At 35.8% G+C, this 19,076-nt stretch overlaps 1 protein-coding gene across 3 annotated transcripts in view; it reads right to left on the reverse strand.

Annotated features, from left to right (window-relative positions):
- SMCHD1 (structural maintenance of chromosomes flexible hinge domain containing 1) overlaps positions 1-19,076 on the reverse strand; it is a 176,326-nt gene that overhangs the window by 72,527 nt on the left and 84,723 nt on the right. For all 3 annotated transcript variants that reach the window (XR_002345042.1, XM_021096138.1, XM_021096137.1), the window contains exons 20-25: positions 15,760-15,904; positions 9,503-9,599; positions 7,683-7,755; positions 5,038-5,177; positions 4,288-4,422; positions 1,886-2,113 (exon numbers count right to left, since the gene is read on the reverse strand). Coding sequence is in view for 2 of the 3 variants with exons in the window: in XM_021096138.1 (XP_020951797.1) it covers positions 1,886-2,113; positions 4,288-4,422; positions 5,038-5,177; positions 7,683-7,755; positions 9,503-9,599; positions 15,760-15,904 (818 nt within the window). In the remaining variant the exon portion in view is untranslated. The remainder of the gene's footprint in view (positions 1-1,885; positions 2,114-4,287; positions 4,423-5,037; positions 5,178-7,682; positions 7,756-9,502; positions 9,600-15,759; positions 15,905-19,076) is intronic.

The raw sequence follows: 19,076 nt of genomic DNA on the forward strand, positions 1-19,076 counted from the left end.
AGAAATAGCAAAAAGACAAAAAAAAAAAAAAAAAGTCAGCTGAACACTTATTAAACTATGAGATTCTAGGGAGTTCCCGTTGTGGCTCAGTGGGTTAGGAACCTAACTAGTATCCATGATGATCGGGATTTGATCCCTGGCCTTGCTTAGTGGGTTAAGAATCCAGCATTGCTGTGAGCTGCAGTGTAGGTCACAGATACCGTTCAGATCTGGCATTGCTGTGGCTGTGGTGCAGACTGGCAGTGGCAGCTCCGATTTGACCCTTAGCCTGGGAACCTCCATATGCCACAGGTGCAGCCCTAAAGAGCAAAAAAAAAAAAAAAAAAAAAAAAAAGAAAAAAAAAAAAACCAAATAAAAATTATCGGATCCTATATTTGGAAACTTAGGGTGCTTATAGAATGTAACAGCACCAAAGAGTAATTTCTACATCCTGTGTTGTAACAACAACTCTCCAAAACTTTAGTTAATTAGGACCCCTTATATAAAGATCCAGAAAAGTTGGCTTTCCAGAGATGGGGGGGGGGTGTTTATCTTTAATTCCTTTAAAGAAACACTGATTCTTAAAAAATTATTTTCTCAAACAAGATCAAAAGTTTTCTCTTCTCTTTGACACGTCAGAGAAAAAAGTACAGTTCTGCTCTAATATTTTTTGTTCTAAGGTGAATTTATTTAAAAATGCAAATTTGTTCTAAGGCAATTAAATATTAGGGAACAGAGTATAAAATAAATGCTACTTTTGCTTATATACAACTTTGAAAACCCATGAAAACAAAAGTTGAGCACAGAAAACTGTACCCAGCTGAAACAAGCAATGGAGGAATACACAAAATGACACACCTCAAAAACCTACCAGGCACTTTGGTTGACTTGGCTGTGGTGTACTGAGCCACACATGGTACTACTGCATCATTTTACATAGCACAGTGATTTTGAGGAACACCTGTGTTTCATTATAGCAGATTTAACCGTACTTTGAAAGCAACAGGCACAGACTGACCACTATTTCTTTCAATCGACCATAAGAAGAATAGTAGAACTCTCTACCTCATGCGATAATAATCTAACCATTTTGGTTTGGTTCTCTGCTAAGTGAGATGCTCAAGTTTAATCATAGAGATTCACGCTATCAAGGTACAAATGATACATTTAGATGACAGCAGTTCTATGAGGACCATCTGAAGCTATTGAGAACTGACTTTCCAAGGATCACAGTTTTAGAGAGTGCTGCACCAATTTCAAATGGCCAAATCGGGGGTCTGTAGTTAACAATACTGTTTTACCATTTGCCTTGAACAGGCCTTTTATTTAGTGCCTTCAGAATAGCTACAAATACACTGCTTTGGTAAAGTGGTTATTTTGATTGTGAGCACAGAAATACAGTTGTCAGGACTGGAATTTTAAGTATCAAAATAATTTTTATTTTTTCTTTTTTAAGGCTGCACCTGTGGGATGTGGAAGTTCCGGGGAGGAGGGCTGAATCAGAGTTGCAGCTGCAAGACTACACCACAGACATAGCAACACCAGATCCAAGCAGCATCTGTGATCTACCCTGCAGCTTATCCCAATGCTGTAATCTTCAACCCTCTTAGTTAGGCCAGAGATCGAACTCACATTCTCATAGATACTATGTCAGGTTCTTGACCGCCTGAGCCACAACGGGAACTCCCCAAATCATTTTTCTAAGTACAAATTTGTCACATATGAATAATTCACATTTCAATCAAATGCATAAAAAATAAAATTGTACTTAGCCTGTGATTGTAAATAAGAGTACTATTTTTCTGTGATAGTTTCTTCTTAGAGGATAGCCTATAAAACGTGTAGTCTTCCAAGCATAAAATGTACAAAATTCTTAGAAATAACCAATCTGTTTGACACACTTACTTTAATTTTTTCTGCCAAAGCTGATGTTATATGGATTTCTCTTTCTCCTTCATCATACATTTGAAAAATAAGATTACGCATAACATCGCCTGCTATCCAATTAACCTCATCCTGATGTTTGATCTGGATTGCCTTTTGACCTTCCACACTGAATATCTGTAATCTTGCAACATGGCTACTGGGAAGCAACTTAATAGTCTTCTCTACAGGTGCCACATCTTTACAACTCTAGGAAGAGAGGAAAACACAAATATATACTGAATAATATCTATACTGAAAACATACTTCTTCACTTTAATGGTGAATCTTTTATACTGCTTAAGAACTTATTTCCAATATTATGAGATCATTTTATATACTCTTAACATTCATAGGTTTTCTCATTAGGCGGACACTCTACTATTAATAATTCCATATCTTATGCCATCAAGTTATAAATAATTGACAGTGGTCACATGTTAAAAAACTAGCATGTCTGGACTTAAAAGAATTTCCTTTCCCTTTATTTGAAAATTTACTTGAAAGTGTTACAGATCTGTGAAGCTTTAATCATATGACACAAACTTGGTGACCAGCATTTATTATTATTATTTTCTTTTTCAGCTGCCCCTGTGGCATATGGAAATCCCAGGCCAGGGACTAAATCCTGGGTACAGCTATGACCTATGTTCTAACTCTGCCGGGCTAGGGATTCAGTCTGCATCACCAAAGAGATAATACCAGATCCTTAACCCACTGCACTGCAGTGGGATCTCCCCAGCATTTATTAAAAAGAATACTTAAAAGTGTGAGGAATTAAGAATTTTCCATAAAATCAGACAAATAATTGCTGTAAGATATATTATTTAATGAGCTTTCTGAAGCTTTTTCAAATCATTATAAACTAGGGTAAATGGATAGAGCTGCATGTAGCTATCTACATAAGGACTCTAGATGCCCGAAAGGGTGAGTGGGCATATTTATAATTTGTTATGGGTACATCAGTATTCCAAAGGTAAGTAAAGATGAGCTGGTATGCTACCTAAATTGACTTTAGGCCTGCAAAATTAAAATATTACATACTTATTTCATCATCTAGGTATAATACACTCCATAGGAAACAAAAACTTCAAAACAAGTCTAAGCCTAAAATACCTTTACAGTCTTATTTCCCTCACGTCTCCTTTGTCATCCATTCTACTGAAGCCCATCGACATGAGTGATGGCATATTTAAAATTCCTACCCCAGAGTATCAGACAAACAACCCATTCCCTATTATAAGCACATCTTATTTGCCTAACTCAAACTAAGAGTAATGCTTTTTGGTAATATTTTCCTTTCTTTTAAAAAAATTTTAATTTTTATTACTCATGAATTCTATTACACTTATAGTTGTACAATGTTCATCACAATTGGGTAATATTTTCTAACTGCATATTACAAGACAGACCTTGATCTTTATCTTGACCTGGATTCTTCATGTTCTGTCTGTTGCTGCTCTGTAGTGTTTACATAATTATATACAAATATACTCTTGCTTTCAAGCCCAGATTCCTCCCTAATTCCAAGTCTTTTCTTCTTGAACCTTCCTATCCTTTGTAAGACAGCATGCTCAAAAGTATGCTGCCCACATTATTGAAAAAAGTAAATGCATAACCAATATTTGAAGATTATCAAATATAACCAGCTCAAAAAGAAAAGAATTAGAATAAAGTCAAATCATCTTACTTTAATTAAAAAGTAAAAGCTTTTATGCTTTTGAGGCTCAATATATGTTAGCTGATCAAGAGTTGGTAGGAAAACATCAGTTAATCAACTGATCAGGTTATTTATCATCTACCAACCATATCCATTATGAAGAAATCACATTTAAATATCTTACTTAAGTATTTCTTATCCCATTCAGCAACCTTAGGAGACCAAATGCTTTTTATCAACTGCTTGCCCTCTGCCATGATGATGTATATCCATTAACAAGTATCTTACTGACATACTAGCACAGCAATCTACATGAAAATGCTAATAAAAAATGTGTTTATTTCAAAAATTATGTACATACATATTAATTGTTCATATATCCTTCAATAGGAATATTTACAGAACTTTCTAAGAAACAAGTGTAAACTGTAAGAAAAAAGAATAAGCTGACAATTGTCACCTTTTCATGCAGGAAAAATTACTTTTAGGAATAAGTACTCAATAGCTACAGATATTGAAAAAGGTATGATCAAGAAAATAATACCTGATACAAAATATTATTTACTGTACCATTTCATGCTGACTTATCTTCTCTCTGGCTAAAACAACTGCAAATATCTCATTTTAAAAAGTCAAACAACTTTACATAAAATATTTTAAAGCTGTTAAAGAATATTTGTATAAAGACTCAATAAAATACCAATGAGTAACAATAACAACTTACAGGTATTTCAATTTTTGCTTTAAGTGTCTGGTCTTTTTTAATATTCTGAACTTGAATTGCTGGTCCTGATAAAATACTGGTTCCAGAACTACTGCAATCCACAACATAGATTGGAAGGTTTGGAGCACCTAAAAACTATTGGAAGCACATAAAATAATTTAAGATCTCAATCAAATATAACAGATTAGTTAATAACTGTTATTTAAATTTTCAAATAATTCATTAAGCTACTTTCTGACTTTAAATTAGAAAATCCTAAATATAATTTACTAATATTCTAGATAATTTCTGAACAAAAAAAGTAAATTTATAAAATTCTAAGTAAAATTTGTCATTTTGGAAGAAAAACCAACTTCCTCAACCTCTATTCTTTTTTTACTTTATTTGAGTTTTCCTTTCCTTTTTCGGTATTTTACTCATATTCATTTATCCATCCATCCCCAATACTGAAGGATATTTTCATCATTTTACTCATAAATTAAGTATTTCACCTGAAATGAAGCAAATGGACCAAGAAAGCAGAGGGAAGGACTCTGTAGTCCAATACTTGGCATAGCTGGCATCTTTATTGACTGAGGGATGCTGAAACCACAGGCAGTGAGATACCCCACTAGTTTCTCCATGGAGTAATCATTACATAATCTAGATGCCATATAAGGTTTACTACAGAGGAGCCAAAAGATATAGAGATTTCCATTAAGTACTATGGGACTCAAAGTAAAATCTATACATTCTAATACAACAGCTTACCTTACAATGAACAATCAATTTTGGTTGTGCTGTTATATTCTCTGATTCATCCAAAACTTCCACCTGAAATGGGAAAGCTGTTCCATTTTCTATAACTAAAATTTCAGAATCAGGTTTCACTTTCAATCGACGAGGGGGACCTACCAGAATATTATATAATGAAATAGAGATTCAAGCTTCTAAAACTGAAATGTTAAAATAACAAAAGACACAGCTTTTAACATTTCAAGTTTCTTAATATATTTTAAATAATGCCAAGAAATAAAATGTTTAAACATTTCTAGCCCCCAAAATACATAGATTCTATACATGATTAGAGTTGTCTCAACTGAATAAATGTTTGGTCTATACTTAGTTTTATGCAAAAAGCTAAGACACAGTGATAAGTTATGCTAGAAATCACCACTACACGTAAAATCTTAAAAAGATTCTGGAAAAAGGTATTCAAGAATAAAAGTAAGGAGGAGTTCCCATGGTGCTGCAACGGGTGGTGTCTCTGGAGCACTGGGGATGCAGGTTCAATCCCCAGCCTGGCACAGTTCTGGTTAAGGATCCAGCATTGCCACAACTGCTGCACAAGTCGCAACTGAAGCTCAGATCTGATCCTAGGCCCAGGAACTCCATACACTTCGGGGAGGCCAAAAAAAAAAAAAAAAAAAAAAAACAAAACACCAACCCTCCATGAGCAAGAATAAAAGTAAAAGTTTATTAAACTACTTTCTATTTTTGCTTTTTAGGGCTGCACCTGTGGCATATGGATGTTTCTAGGCTAGAGGTCAAATCAAAGATACAGCTGCCAGCCTACATCACAGCTACAGCCACAAAGGATCCAAGCTGCGTTTGCGACCTACACCACAGCTCACAGCAACACCAGATCCTTAATCCACTGAGTGAGGCCAGGGATCAAACCTGCAACCTCAGGGTTCCTAGTCAGATTCGTTTCTGCTGCATCACGACGGGAACTCCTTAAATTACTTTCTTATATATTTGTAATTCAAGTTTACAACAAACAGTTATGGAAACATTTATTTTAATTTATAATAATATTAATTAATAATTTTTTACTGTATGCCAAGCAATGTGTTATGTTTAAACACTACTCTCATAATCCTTACAATTATCTTAATCAAGAATGTAATATTATTATATTCATTTTATGGATGAGGAAACTGGGATCCAGGGAGATTAAGTAAGTATTCTGTCCAGGTCACATGGCTACTAGGTGGCAGATTCGGGTTAAGTCCCAATTTGTAATCTGAAACCTCTTAACCATTATCGCTACATAGTCTCGCTTCCTACTTTACTACCTTTGCTCTCAAATTCCAAAAAAAATGTCAGAACCATCTGGTTAATAAGAATTTCACTTGAGTGGATTTGAGCAATCTATATTTTAGCCAACTTCTTACAATAAAAGCATTATAAGTGTTAACATATAACAATTTTTTTCTTATACTAACGGGCCAGTTATTATTCTTTATCAATTCATGCCTGAGGGAAAGCTCAAACAATATGAATTTGTTAAAGGACACAGCAAATATGTTTCTTTTCAGTGAAAGCATTTGAAAAGGTCATATATGGACATAGATATGATGGGGTATTGTTAATATCAGAGCTAAAACTTACAAACCAAGTGCTGTTCTAGGTGTTTTACAAGGACATGTACTTCTCACTCTGCACAGCATTGTGTTAATGAGAACTCATGCATAGTGGAACTGTATCCTCCATTCAGTTACCACCAAATCATGCAAAATCAGGGCTGCCTATCTGAACTTATTCAATCCTCACAAAAACCCTGTGAAAGTAGGTATTATCTTATTTTACTCATGAGGAAACTAGTAACAGGACAAGTATACCTTAATGGTAAGTGTCAGAACTTAGATTCGAACCCAAAAGGGCTAATGCCTGAATATACCCTTTGAACCTCCACAGGGCATTTTTGGCCCTGTGTAATGCTACTATAACTTCATGTTCAATTTGATAAATCATTATTTAAATTAACAACATAAAAGCCTAAGAGACTTTAATTATTTTTCTTTTTTTGCTTCCCCTCCCCCCTTTTTAGGGCTGCACTCGCAGCATATGGAGGTTCCTAGGCTAAGGGTCAAACCACAGCTACAGCCACCAGCCTACATCACAGACACAGCAACGGGGAATCTGAGCCACGTCTTCGACCTACACCACAGCTCATGGCAATGCTGGATCCTTAACCCACTGAGTAAGGTCAGGGATAGAACCCAAAACCTCATGGTTCCTGGTCCGATCTATGTTCACTGCACCACAACAGGAACTCCAAGACTTGAATTCTTAAAATATGGAATACTTACAGTTATATCAGAAAATGATAGATCCAGTTTTAACATAGCATAATTTGCATAATCCCTCAGCATAGTTCTCCAATATACTTTCAATAGTCATATTTCCCCTTTAAGATGATTTTTTGAACTGCATCTAGTCTTCCTAAATGTTTTCCTACTTTTTAACTGGTCATTTTCTGCCAGTGCTATATTTGGCATTCAAATGTATTTTTAAGATTTATATCATAACCAAACCAAAAAACATTTAACCTTTATAGGTGTCATTGTATTTTATCATAACAATGTTATTTAAAAGGTAAATATTAGGAATATTTCTTAAAGTATTATTACCTGGTAGTAATCTAATTTTCAAAATCTGTGTGTCTTCTTTTAAACCCGGCAGAGTAACTTTCAGATTAAAATTCTGTTAAAAAAATATTTTAATTAAATCTAAGTTCTAAATAAATACCACTTTGATTCCAACTTATGTTATTTTATTTTATTGGCCAGGCACACAGCATGCAGAAGTTCCCAACCAGGGATCAAACATGTGCCACAGCAGTGACCATGCCAAATCTTTACCCACTAGACCACCAGGGAATTCCAATTCTGACTTATTTTTTGCTTTTCATTTTCATACCATTATAGAAATCTACTCAGCAAGTTTACTTTGACTAAAATTATCATATAGATGAAAAAATAAATTTTTATTGCTTCTGTATAGACAACAGTCTTTTCTCTTTTCAAATTTAAAAGGCATAACCCTCTGAAAATTATTAGAATCAGGAGGGGATTATAAAAAATGTGAAAAGTAGTAAAGTGGAAAAAAACCTAAACATTTATCTAAATATAATGTGGTGTTCTGGTTTAGATCCTGGAATAGAAAAATACTAGTGGAAAATCTGGGGAAATGTTAATTAAAGTCTGTAGTTTTGTTAATAGTGTTTTATCAATGTTAATTTCTCAATATGAATAAATATGTAATAGGTATATGAGATGTTAGCAGAGGAAGCTGAGTGATGTATATATGTGAACTCTATACCATCTTTGCAACTCTTATGTAAAAAGTTACTTCAGAATTAAAAGTTATTTAGGCCTCTCAATATCTGCAATGGCACATACTCTCTCTCAATAAATCTACTTCTTCCCTTCTGCACTGAGACAGAATCTGAACTTCAGTCAGTCCTGAGACCACAAACTAAAGCCCCTACCCAGAAGGAGGACAGCAACCAGAGGCTGAGCACCAGATTCCTGGAGCACCGCCTGGCTGCCTCACCGCCAACCAATCAGAAGGAAGTCACACACCCTGTAGCCCTCACCCCAAATTTGCCTATAAAAACTTCCCCCAAATTATTGAGGAGTTTGGGTTTTGGGTGCCCTGCAATAAACCCCTCTCTGCTTCAAAAAAAAAACAAAAACAAAAACAAAAACAAAAAAACACAAACCTAAACTAAAAGTTGTTTAAACTCTAGAAATCTATTTAGGAAGCTTATCTTACTAAGTCAAATTTTCCATGAACTTCAAGTTCTTTTTCCATAGGAACTCCCTATTTTAAACATTTTGACAAGGAAAATTTTAAAATATATACTGAAGGTACTCATACCCTGGGGGGAGGCAGTAACATATTATTTAGGTTATGTTCCCTTTGGTCATACTAATCTATCAGTGGATTTACATACCAAATTAAAAAATTATCTTATTGGAGCTTATATCTTTATCATCTCTAACCTTATTCCTCCCAAAACACTTCCTTTATCTAAATACCAAACCTATTATGTCTACAGAAGTGAGCTAAAGTTTCTCATATTTTTGTTTTTATTCTAAGAAAAAGACTTAAAAATGGATGGAAAAAGGTTGGAGAAGAAAAAGAAAAAACATAGTATTAGATAACTGTAGGAAATGGTTTTGAATGTGAAAAGACTAGAATAAAAATGCAGGCAGTTGGAAATAATTCATAAATGTTTAACAAAACAGTAGCAAACACGCTGGTCTTTCTCAGAGATTTAAATGGTAATGGTAAGTTTTGGGTGACACAATCCTGATTAATTCCTAAGAACCTGGTGTTATTGTCATCTTGTCACAAAAATAGGTTATTCAATTTTAAATTTCAAATTTCATTCTTACCATGTAAGAAATAAACATGTATCTTAACACTTAGGTACAACACTTACCTTGCCTTGACAAGAGTTTACAGGGCCCTTAGCTGTAACGCCTTGAATTACGCAATTTGGTCCTTTGGTTATTTCTTCATAATGTAAAGATAAACCACTGGAAAAAATAAGTTACTTTTAAACTTTTCCTCCATAACCTACAAATAAGTTGCATTTGTGTTCCATTTTATCCTATATCATTCTTGTGCTTAATTCATTTTTCTAATAAGATAGTGTTTTTTAAAATAGGGAGAAATAAAGGAACAAAAGCAAACTCTCATCAATTTCTTCTAGAAAGAAAAATGATTCAAAAATATTGATAAGTGATACCCCTGGACCAATTAGTAAAGATACCAGGTAGGAAACAATCAAATGCTAGACAATGTATACAGGTCAAAGAAAATCAAACATCAAAATCAGTCAGCTTTAAGGATATCCTCAGACTTCCCCTGGATTCTTTCAAATCATTCACTCAGTGGGATTTTAGAGAATTTCTGGCACCTAATTAAACTAAATGGTTAATCAAATATAGCCTTGTGATAATGTAACATTGCTAGAATGTGTACTGAGAGCCTCTAATCTACTACCATGAGCAATGGGAGTAATTCCTAAATACCTTTAACCATCAGTGTCAACATTTTACACTGTCAAGGGGTAAAGTGAGAAAAGACCTAATTATTCTGAAGAATGGAACTGAAATATTTACAGATATTACCTGAATAAGTTACAAAAATTAAACGTCTTATGTGAAAAAAAAATTATAAAGTGGCATACAAGGTAAAATAAGCTCCCTGAGAAAGATGGACATTGACTGCCCACAAACATCTACTTTTACTAATATGAGAACAAAGGGATTCTTTTATTTACTATTTTTTTTAACATAAGTATAGTTGATTTAAGTGCTGTGTTACTTTCTGCTCTACAGCAAAGTGATTCAGTTATAAATATATACGCATTTTTTTATATTCTTTTATTTTTTAATTAAAAAATTTTTTTTGGCTAAACTTACAGCACATGGAAGTTCCCAGGCCAGAAATTGAATCCAGGTTGCAGCTGCCACCTATGAGGGCCACAGCTGTGGCAATGTTGGATCCTTAACCCACTGTACCAGGCCAGGGGTTGAACCCATGCTGTATCAGAGACAGCACTGGAACCTTAACCCCTGAGCCACAGCAGGAATGTCTTCATATTTTTTCCACTGTAGTTTATCTCAGAATATTGAATCAAATACTAGATAATGTATACAGGTCAAAGAAAATGAAACATCAAAATCTGTCAGCTTTAAGGATATCCTCAGACTTCCCCTGGATTCTTTCATCGTGGTGCAGCAGAAACGAATCCAACTAGGAACTATGAGGTTTCCAGTTTAATCCCTAGCTTTGCTCAGTGGGTTAAGGGTCCAGCGTTGTCATGAGCTGTGGTGTAGGTCGCAGATGCAGCTCAGATCCCCCTTTGCTGTGGCTGTGGTGTAGACTGGCAGCTGCAGCTCTGATTGGATCCCTAGCCTGGGAACCTCCATATGCCACGGGTGCAGCCCTAAAAAGCAAAAAAAAAAAAAAAAAAAAAAAAAAAAATTGAATAGATACTAGATATTCCCTGTGCTATACAGTAGGACCCTGTAATAGTTTGTCTTTTATTTACTATTAAAGGCAAAAATATGGGAGGAAAGGAAGACTCAACAATAACAATAAACTTATCCACTAGAAAAAAGGACACAGACAAGTGGCAAAAGATGTAGTATAGTCCCAACAAAAGTGAACCATGGAACAACAATGGAAAAAGCTGGAAACCAATATGTAACACAGAATTTCCAGGTATCACTAAGGAATTAGAGTTACCAGATACCTCTAGAAGTAGGGTCAAAATAGAAAGCCCCCCCCCCCAAAAAAAGACTGATAACAATTTAGATCCTCAGATCTCGCCTCTTCATCTCTGGCAGATGACTGTAAGATTATTCTCTGAAAAGGTTAAAGCAGAGAGCCTCTGAACCTGGAGACAAAAGATAAACTGAAAGAAAGGGCAAAGTTGAGAAAGTCTATCCACAATAAAGCAAAAACACAAAAAGATTTTTAAAAAGACAAAAAATTAAGAAAATCAGAGAACTAGATGAGAAAGTACATCAAATAAATAAGAATCCCAGAAAGATAAAACAGTGATGACAGGGGGTATAGAATGAAGTACTTCAAAAAATGAAGAGACCTATACGAAGCTGTATCATTATAAAATTTTGCTCTTTGAGATCCTATAAGCTTCTAGATGGAATATGTAGGAAACATTAAAAGGTAATTTAATCAAAAAAGGTTTAAATTTATTGGCAACAGTGGAAGCTAAAAGGCAAAAGTGGAGCAATGCTCTCATAATTTTGATAAAAAGTAGTGTCCAACATTCAATTCAATCAACCAAGGAGAAGTGAGACATTTTCAAAGCAACCATTTTATCTCACATCTATCCTTTCTTAAAAACTAGTAAAGGATGTGCTTCAGAGAAGGAGATGGACATGGGATTCTTTTAAAATTAGAAACCCAAGGGAGTTCCCATGATGGCTCAGCAGGTTACGAACCCGACTGGTATCCATGAGGATGAGGATTTGATCCCTGGCCTCACTCAGTGTGTTAAGGATCTGGTGTTGCCATGGCTATGGTACAGGCTGGCAGCTACAACTCCAATTCAACCCCTAGCCCGGGAACTTCCATATGCCAAGAAAGAAAAAAACAAACAAAAAACTGGAGAGCCATGAAAGGTTAAATGCTAAATAAAGTAAGCTACTTAATAATTTCATATATTCAAGAATATTCCCTCAGACACCCAAGAACCAACCCTTTGAAATTTAATTGTCAATAAAGGTAAACTCCTATCTTTCAGTTTTCTGGCTCTACCTTCCAATCAACTGACTTCAAACTGTAGAGCCTACATCCAGTCATAAACATACTCAGCAATTTTTCTTTTTTTGTCTTTTTAGGCAGCATATGAAGTTCCTGGGCTAGGGGTCGAATCAGAGCCGTAGCCACCAGCCTAAGCCAGAACCAGAGCAACGCAGGATCTGAGCCACATGTGCAACCGTGATCTATATGCCGCAGGTTGTGGCAACACTGGATCCTTAACCACTGAATGAGGCTAGGGATCGAACACACATCCTTGTGGATACTAGTCAGATTCTTAACCCACTAAGCCACAACCAGAACTCCTCATCAATTTTTCTTGAAAACATGAATGTGACATGTTATATTCACTATCCATATAACAGAGAAACTGTCAGTTATCAGTTTATCTGTGATAAGCATCACATTCTGATTTACTGTTTATTAATCAAAATATTGTTTTCTAGAGTTCTCTTGAGGCACAGTGAATTAGGGATCTGGTGTTGTCACTGCTGGGGTCCAGGTCGCTGCTGTGGCACACGTTTGATTCCTGGCCTGGGAAACTTCCACATGTCACAGGTGTGGCCAAAAAAAAAAAAAGTTTCCTTTCTCTTCTACCTTTATGAAGAAGTTTTCAAGATTTTTTTTTTTTTTTTTTGTCTTTTTGCCATTTCTTGGGCCGCTTCCCATGGCATATGGAAGTTCCCTCCTGTTCCTGCTCTATATGCAACATTGGCAATTTCATTCCTATTCCGAGAGAGAATCCTTTGCTAAGCAAGTAACCATAGTGATTAGGGGTCGAATAGGAGCTGTAGCTGCCAGCCTATGCCAGAACCACAGCAACGCAGGATCCAAGCCATGTCTGCGGTCTACACCACAGCTCACAGCAACGCTGAATCCTTAACCCACTGAGCAAGGCCAGGGATCGAACCTGCAACCTCATGGTTCCTAGTCGGATTCGTTAACCACTGCACCACAACGGGAACTCCCAGTTTGCAAGATTTATAGTAGGTTTTGTTTTTAATATATTTCCCCCAACATAAAAGACAAAGGGAATCCCCAGGATAAAGTGAAGGATGTTCACAGAAGGACAACTGTAATAAGCATAAGAACAACTGATCCATACAAGGGCACCTTACAAAACCCCTCGAGAGATGCCTCCAAGAATATAAAACTGATAGGCTATCTATGCACCAAGCATCTTGAAAAGAGACCAGACAACCGATAGGGAGTTAGGGTTTAATCTGTAGTAATTAGCAAAGAAAAAAAGTATAACATCAACAAAGCCGTGCAATAAAAAAAAAGTGATTAGCATTTACATAATTGTAATAAAGCTAGTACTAAATACTGACCAAGTCAAAATATAACTTTAATGAAGAATGCAGGAATAGGAAGGGGCTTATTTGTAATTTAAGTGGCAACAAGAGAGAGTACCCTCATTTTCCAGAGCCAATTTTCAGAGATAATTTTCCAGAGATAATTTTCCAGAGCCATTTTCCAGAGATAATTCTTAAAAATGAAGAAGCAAGAAGTAGTAGCAATATAAAAGTTACTTAGGGAGTTTCCATTGTGGCACAGCGGAAACCAATCTGACTGAGAACCATGAGGTTGCGAGTTTGATCCCTGGCCTTGCTCAGTAGGTTAAGGATCTGGCGTTGCCCTGAGCTATGGTGTAGGTCACAGATGCGGATCGGATCTGGTGTTGCTGTGGCTCTGGTATAGGTCGGCGGCTACAGCTCTGATTAGACCCCTAGCCTGAGAACCTCCGTATGTAGCAGGTGCAGCCCTAAAAAGACAAAAAAAATAAATAAATAAAATAAAAGTTACTTAGATCATGGCAGTAGGTACCAGAAGAGTCAGGTAAGAAAGCTGAAAGTGGTTCTGAGAAGTAGACTTTGGGTAGGGTGGAAACAGCAGGAGGAAAAGAAGCTACTCTTTTTTTATATCAGCCTTGTCAAACTATTTGATTCTTTAGGTTGCATGTGTAAATAATTATTTTTAAATTTAGATAACGCTGGAAAAAAAAAAAACCCCAACAAAGAAACCCACTCAGACAATGGTCTTACTTTTCTGAAGACAAATTCACATGGCCATGCCACCAAGATTTTTTTGTTCAAAATCTTTATTACCAGTATGTATGTGTGAGAGAGACTTCATGTGTAATGATGTCTTATTAAAGATAATTGATAATAGGTGTGGACTAATACACAAATATTTTCCATTTGTGACTGGACAAGATATTTTTAGTGTTTTATTTTTAACCAAAGATGTTTAAGTACTCAACTCTTCCAATATGGTTGGTTTAATATTCAAAAGAATTCAATGTATCAAAATCACTTTTTACACAAAAATCATTTTTCACAACTTAAGAGAATATTTATAAAAATTCATTTTGAATATTTTTTATAACTGTTTTGCTTTTTAGGAACTTAACCATAGCATAAATCTAGACCCTAAATTAACTATACTTCACTAGTCTGTGAGCTTCCAGAAGGCAAACACTATGCTCTTATTCACATCTATATATCCAGCTAGCAAATGCCTGGAATATAGTATATATGCAAAGGACTCAAAGAGTAAGCGATCACACAAAAGGAAAAAAGTACACAGCAACAACAAAAGAAAACATACATAAAAAGTGACCCCCAAAAGACAAATACAGCAGAATTTAGACAAATAAAAACTTCTCCCTAGGTACCTCAACAAGAGGTAATAGAAAACAATAAACATCCTCAATTATATCATTGGACACACTGTATAATTTTCTAAGAGCTATTTCTTAATAAAGCCAATCATATCACTGTAAAAGGCAAAATTTGCAAAAGCAAATTCTAAGGAAGAACCAAATTTCCATGGAAAGCATAAACTTTATTGGTATGGTTTTAAAAACAAACCCAAATAAATTTTATTAGCCGGTTAAAAACCCATCAGTAGGTAACCCCAAAGTTTAAATGGCCACAATTTAATAAAAGCGGTATTACCACCAGAACTGCCAGGAGACATCACACCATACTTGCAAAAAGAAATGGGAGTAAGACAAAGCTATCAGTCTCATCCAAATAATTTAAGGAGTAAATTCAACCTTACCGAGGCAATTTATATATAACACTGTAGTCACAGAGAATAGCCTGGAGCTAAATAAATCCCCCAGATATCATAAAATATCCATAGATTTTTTTTTTTTTTTTTTTTTTTTTTTTGCTTTTAGGGCCGCACCTGCAGCATATGGAAGTTCCCAGGCCAGGAGTGAAATTGGAGCTGTAGCTGCCAGCCTACTCCACAGCCACAACAATGCACTACTAGACATTTTAAATAAGAAACCTGAAGTTAACCACATACAAATAATTTAAGCTAAAAAAAGAAAAGAATGAACACTTAGCAAATATGAAAAGTCAAATATGAATTGATTCTTCAAATTACCTTGCTTCAAAAACTGGCTGAATATCAGCTGATAGTTGACTAGTATGACCAAATTCATCCTGAAACTCCACAGGGATATTGAATGGGACTCCAACACGAAAAGGAGGATCCAAAAGGCCAAATGAAAATTTCTCTGGCTTACCCTCTTAATAAAAAGAAGTAAACATGAAAAGAAAATTCATTGGTCAGAAGATTCATTATAGGTAGAAATATCCATTATATGTGGGAAATTAAGACTGTGATAAAGATGGCATTTTAAATCTGTGTAAAATTTATATAAATCATATCTATAGTCCACTTGTGAAAATAATAGATCTTTATCTCATACCATGTATTAAAGTAAAATTCTAGAGACAGAAGATAGTTTTTTGGGTTTTGTCTTTTTTAGGGCTGCAGCACATGGGGGTTCCCAAGCTGGGGGGATCTAATCGGAGCTGTTGCGCCGGCCTATGCCAGAGCCACAGCGACGCCAGATCTGAGTCGTGTCTGTGACCTATACCACAGCTCATAGCAAAGCAGGATCCTTAACCCACTGAGCGAGGCCAGGGATCGAATCCACAACCTCATGGTTCCTAGTCAGATTCTTTTCCCCTGCGCCACAACGGGAACTCCAGAAGATAGTTTTTGAACTGTGAATTACATGAATAAAGGAATATGTTTGTAATTTTACTGAAGGAAAAACTAAGGCAAAACACTACAGTCAATAACTATACAGGATATATTTGATAAAGTTTAAAACACTTTATTAGATACAAGAGAGAAGCTCTATATGAAAAAATATTTGCGACGTACAAAATAAAGGATATTCACAATACAATAAAACTTCCTATAAACAGCTATTCTCGAAGTATTGTATCTAGTCTAACAGTTTTAAGCCATCCCTTGCAAAATTATTAGAAATGCAAATTCAAGGGCTTGCCTCAACCCAATGAGTCAGAAACTGGCACTGAGGCCCAGCAGTCTCATTTTATTAAGCCCTGCAGGTAATTCAGATACAAACTCGAATTTCAAAGCAATAGCTTTACCCTGCTAAAATGGACATAGCAAAAGAAGAAACCTCCACAGACGACAGACAATGTCAAATAAAGGCCAGAAGAGGCATACAACCTAATAATTAAAGAAATAATCAAACCATCAACCAGGCTAAATCAATACATGATATAGGTTAGCCAGTAATGAACACAGGGAAACTGGAACTTTCAGTCTGTTAGTGAGGGCACCATGGCACAACTTTTTGGGAGGGCGATGTGACAATAAATATATCCAAAATGTTATAGCACATATACTTCTGGTTGGCAATTCTACTTCTTGCTATCTACCCTATAGAAATTCCAGCACATGTATACCAAGTATAGTTCTTTTCCATATAGAAATATGATTTGTAATAGCCAAAAAAAGGGAAATGCTCATCAAAGAAAACTGCATAAACTACAGCACATCCATACTATGGAATGTGCTTCACAACTGTTATTTAAAGAATGTGGTAGATTCGTATGTACAAAAAGGAGTACTCCCCAAGGTGGCCTTCTGATTAGAGAAGACAAGGTGATCACAGGCTAAAACCCCATAATAATATAACACTAAAGAAATTTTTTTAAAAAGAGGCCTAAACCTACAAAAACAATAAATAAGAAAATAGACCACAAAAACAGAATTTGAAAGCTGGAGGACTTATGGGCAAGTGTAACCAAACAGGAGAAAGACTCAACAAATAAAATCCTGGGAGTTCTGCTGTGGCTCAGTAGGTGAAGAATCAAACTAGTATCCATGAAGATGCAGGTTTGATCCCTGGCCTCACTCAGTGGTTTAAAGGATCCAGAGCTGCGGTGTAGGTCGCAGTTGCAGCTCAGATCTGGCATTGCTGTGGCTGTGGCACGGGCCAGCAGCTGCAGCTCTAATTCATCCCCTAGCCCAGGAGCTTCCAAATGCCGCAGGTGCGGCCCTAAAAATACCAAAAAAACCCTAAACAAACAAAAAAAGAAATAAAATCCTTAATTATCAACAAAGCAAATAGAAAGCCAATTTAATTCACATTATAAAACACTCAAAATCTCAAAAATGGCTGTATCAAATTGGAGTGAAGTTGAAATAAAAACTGAAGTCTATTTGAGAATTAGTTCTCCAGATGTCCACCCCTCAATCCAGGGAGCTAGTTAACTGCCTTCCTCATCTTCTAGCAAAAGATGGAAGGTTTCTTGTCTGGGGAAGTTAAGAGCAGGTGTTTTTTTTTTTCTTTTTTTTTTTTTTTGTTTTTTGTTTTTTTTGGTTTTTTGCCATTTCTTGGGCTGCTCCTGCAGCATATGGAGGTTACCAGGCTAAGGGTCTAATTGGAGCTGTAGCTGCTGGCCTACACCAAAGCCACAGCAATGCAGGATCCGAGCCACGTCTGCAACCTACACCACAGCTCACAGCAACACCGGATCCTTAACCCACTGAGCGAGGCCAGGGATCGAACCCACAATCTCATGATTCCTAGTCGGATTCGTTAACCACTGAGCCACGATGGGAACTCCAAGAGCAGGTCTAAGGAGTAAGGGGCACAGCACTACTGAAAGTGACATAGTTTACTGAAAAATAGGAAAACTGAGTCAAAGATTAACACTGAATGTGAAACCTCCAACAATCTTCCCCAGTTCGGCTCCCAAAATGCTGGCATTCAAGTGTTTACATTTTACTCTGGCAAATCTGAACAGCAAAAGAGGGAAAAACCCTAAAATTCTCTAACAGTAATCTCCCCAAATGAAATAAAAGCTCTCACGTCTTCTATTACTAAATGTGAGCAAATCGCTAGTTAATTAAAGAATGTTATGAAAGGCCCAGAGCAAATATTAAACAAAAAACAACATGGAGGAAACAGGCTATGAATAAAGTTTAAAAGCACCAAGAAAAAAATACCATTATTATTAATAGCTGCAGAGAACAGAGATACTGAATCCATGCGGGAGGAAGAGAATGCTTTGAAAAGGGAATAATTAGAGAATAAAAGATTTTAGAAAGTAAAAATAATAGCAGAAGGAAAACTTCAATAAATGTAAAACATCATGTTAGGGAAGTCTCATAAAGTCGAAAAATAAAACCAAAAGACAGAGAGCAGGAAAAACAATATTAGTACACCAGTCAAGAGGTCCAACATTTTAATAAGATGCTGAGAAAGAAAAAAAGAGTAGGAAACTGAAGTAATTCAAGAAAAATTCCTAGCGTTTAAAATTTTAGAAATTGGGATTCCCTCTGCTCCTTTGGACCCCCAATTATTCAAACATCAGGGAACTGCAGAAGAGGGGTGGAGGAGGTTAACATGAAAAGATCAGGAATTAGAG

The sequence above is a fragment of the Sus scrofa genome, chromosome 6 (assembly GCF_000003025.6).
Source record: "Sus scrofa isolate TJ Tabasco breed Duroc chromosome 6, Sscrofa11.1, whole genome shotgun sequence".
Classification (NCBI taxonomy): domain Eukaryota; kingdom Metazoa; phylum Chordata; class Mammalia; order Artiodactyla; family Suidae; genus Sus; species Sus scrofa.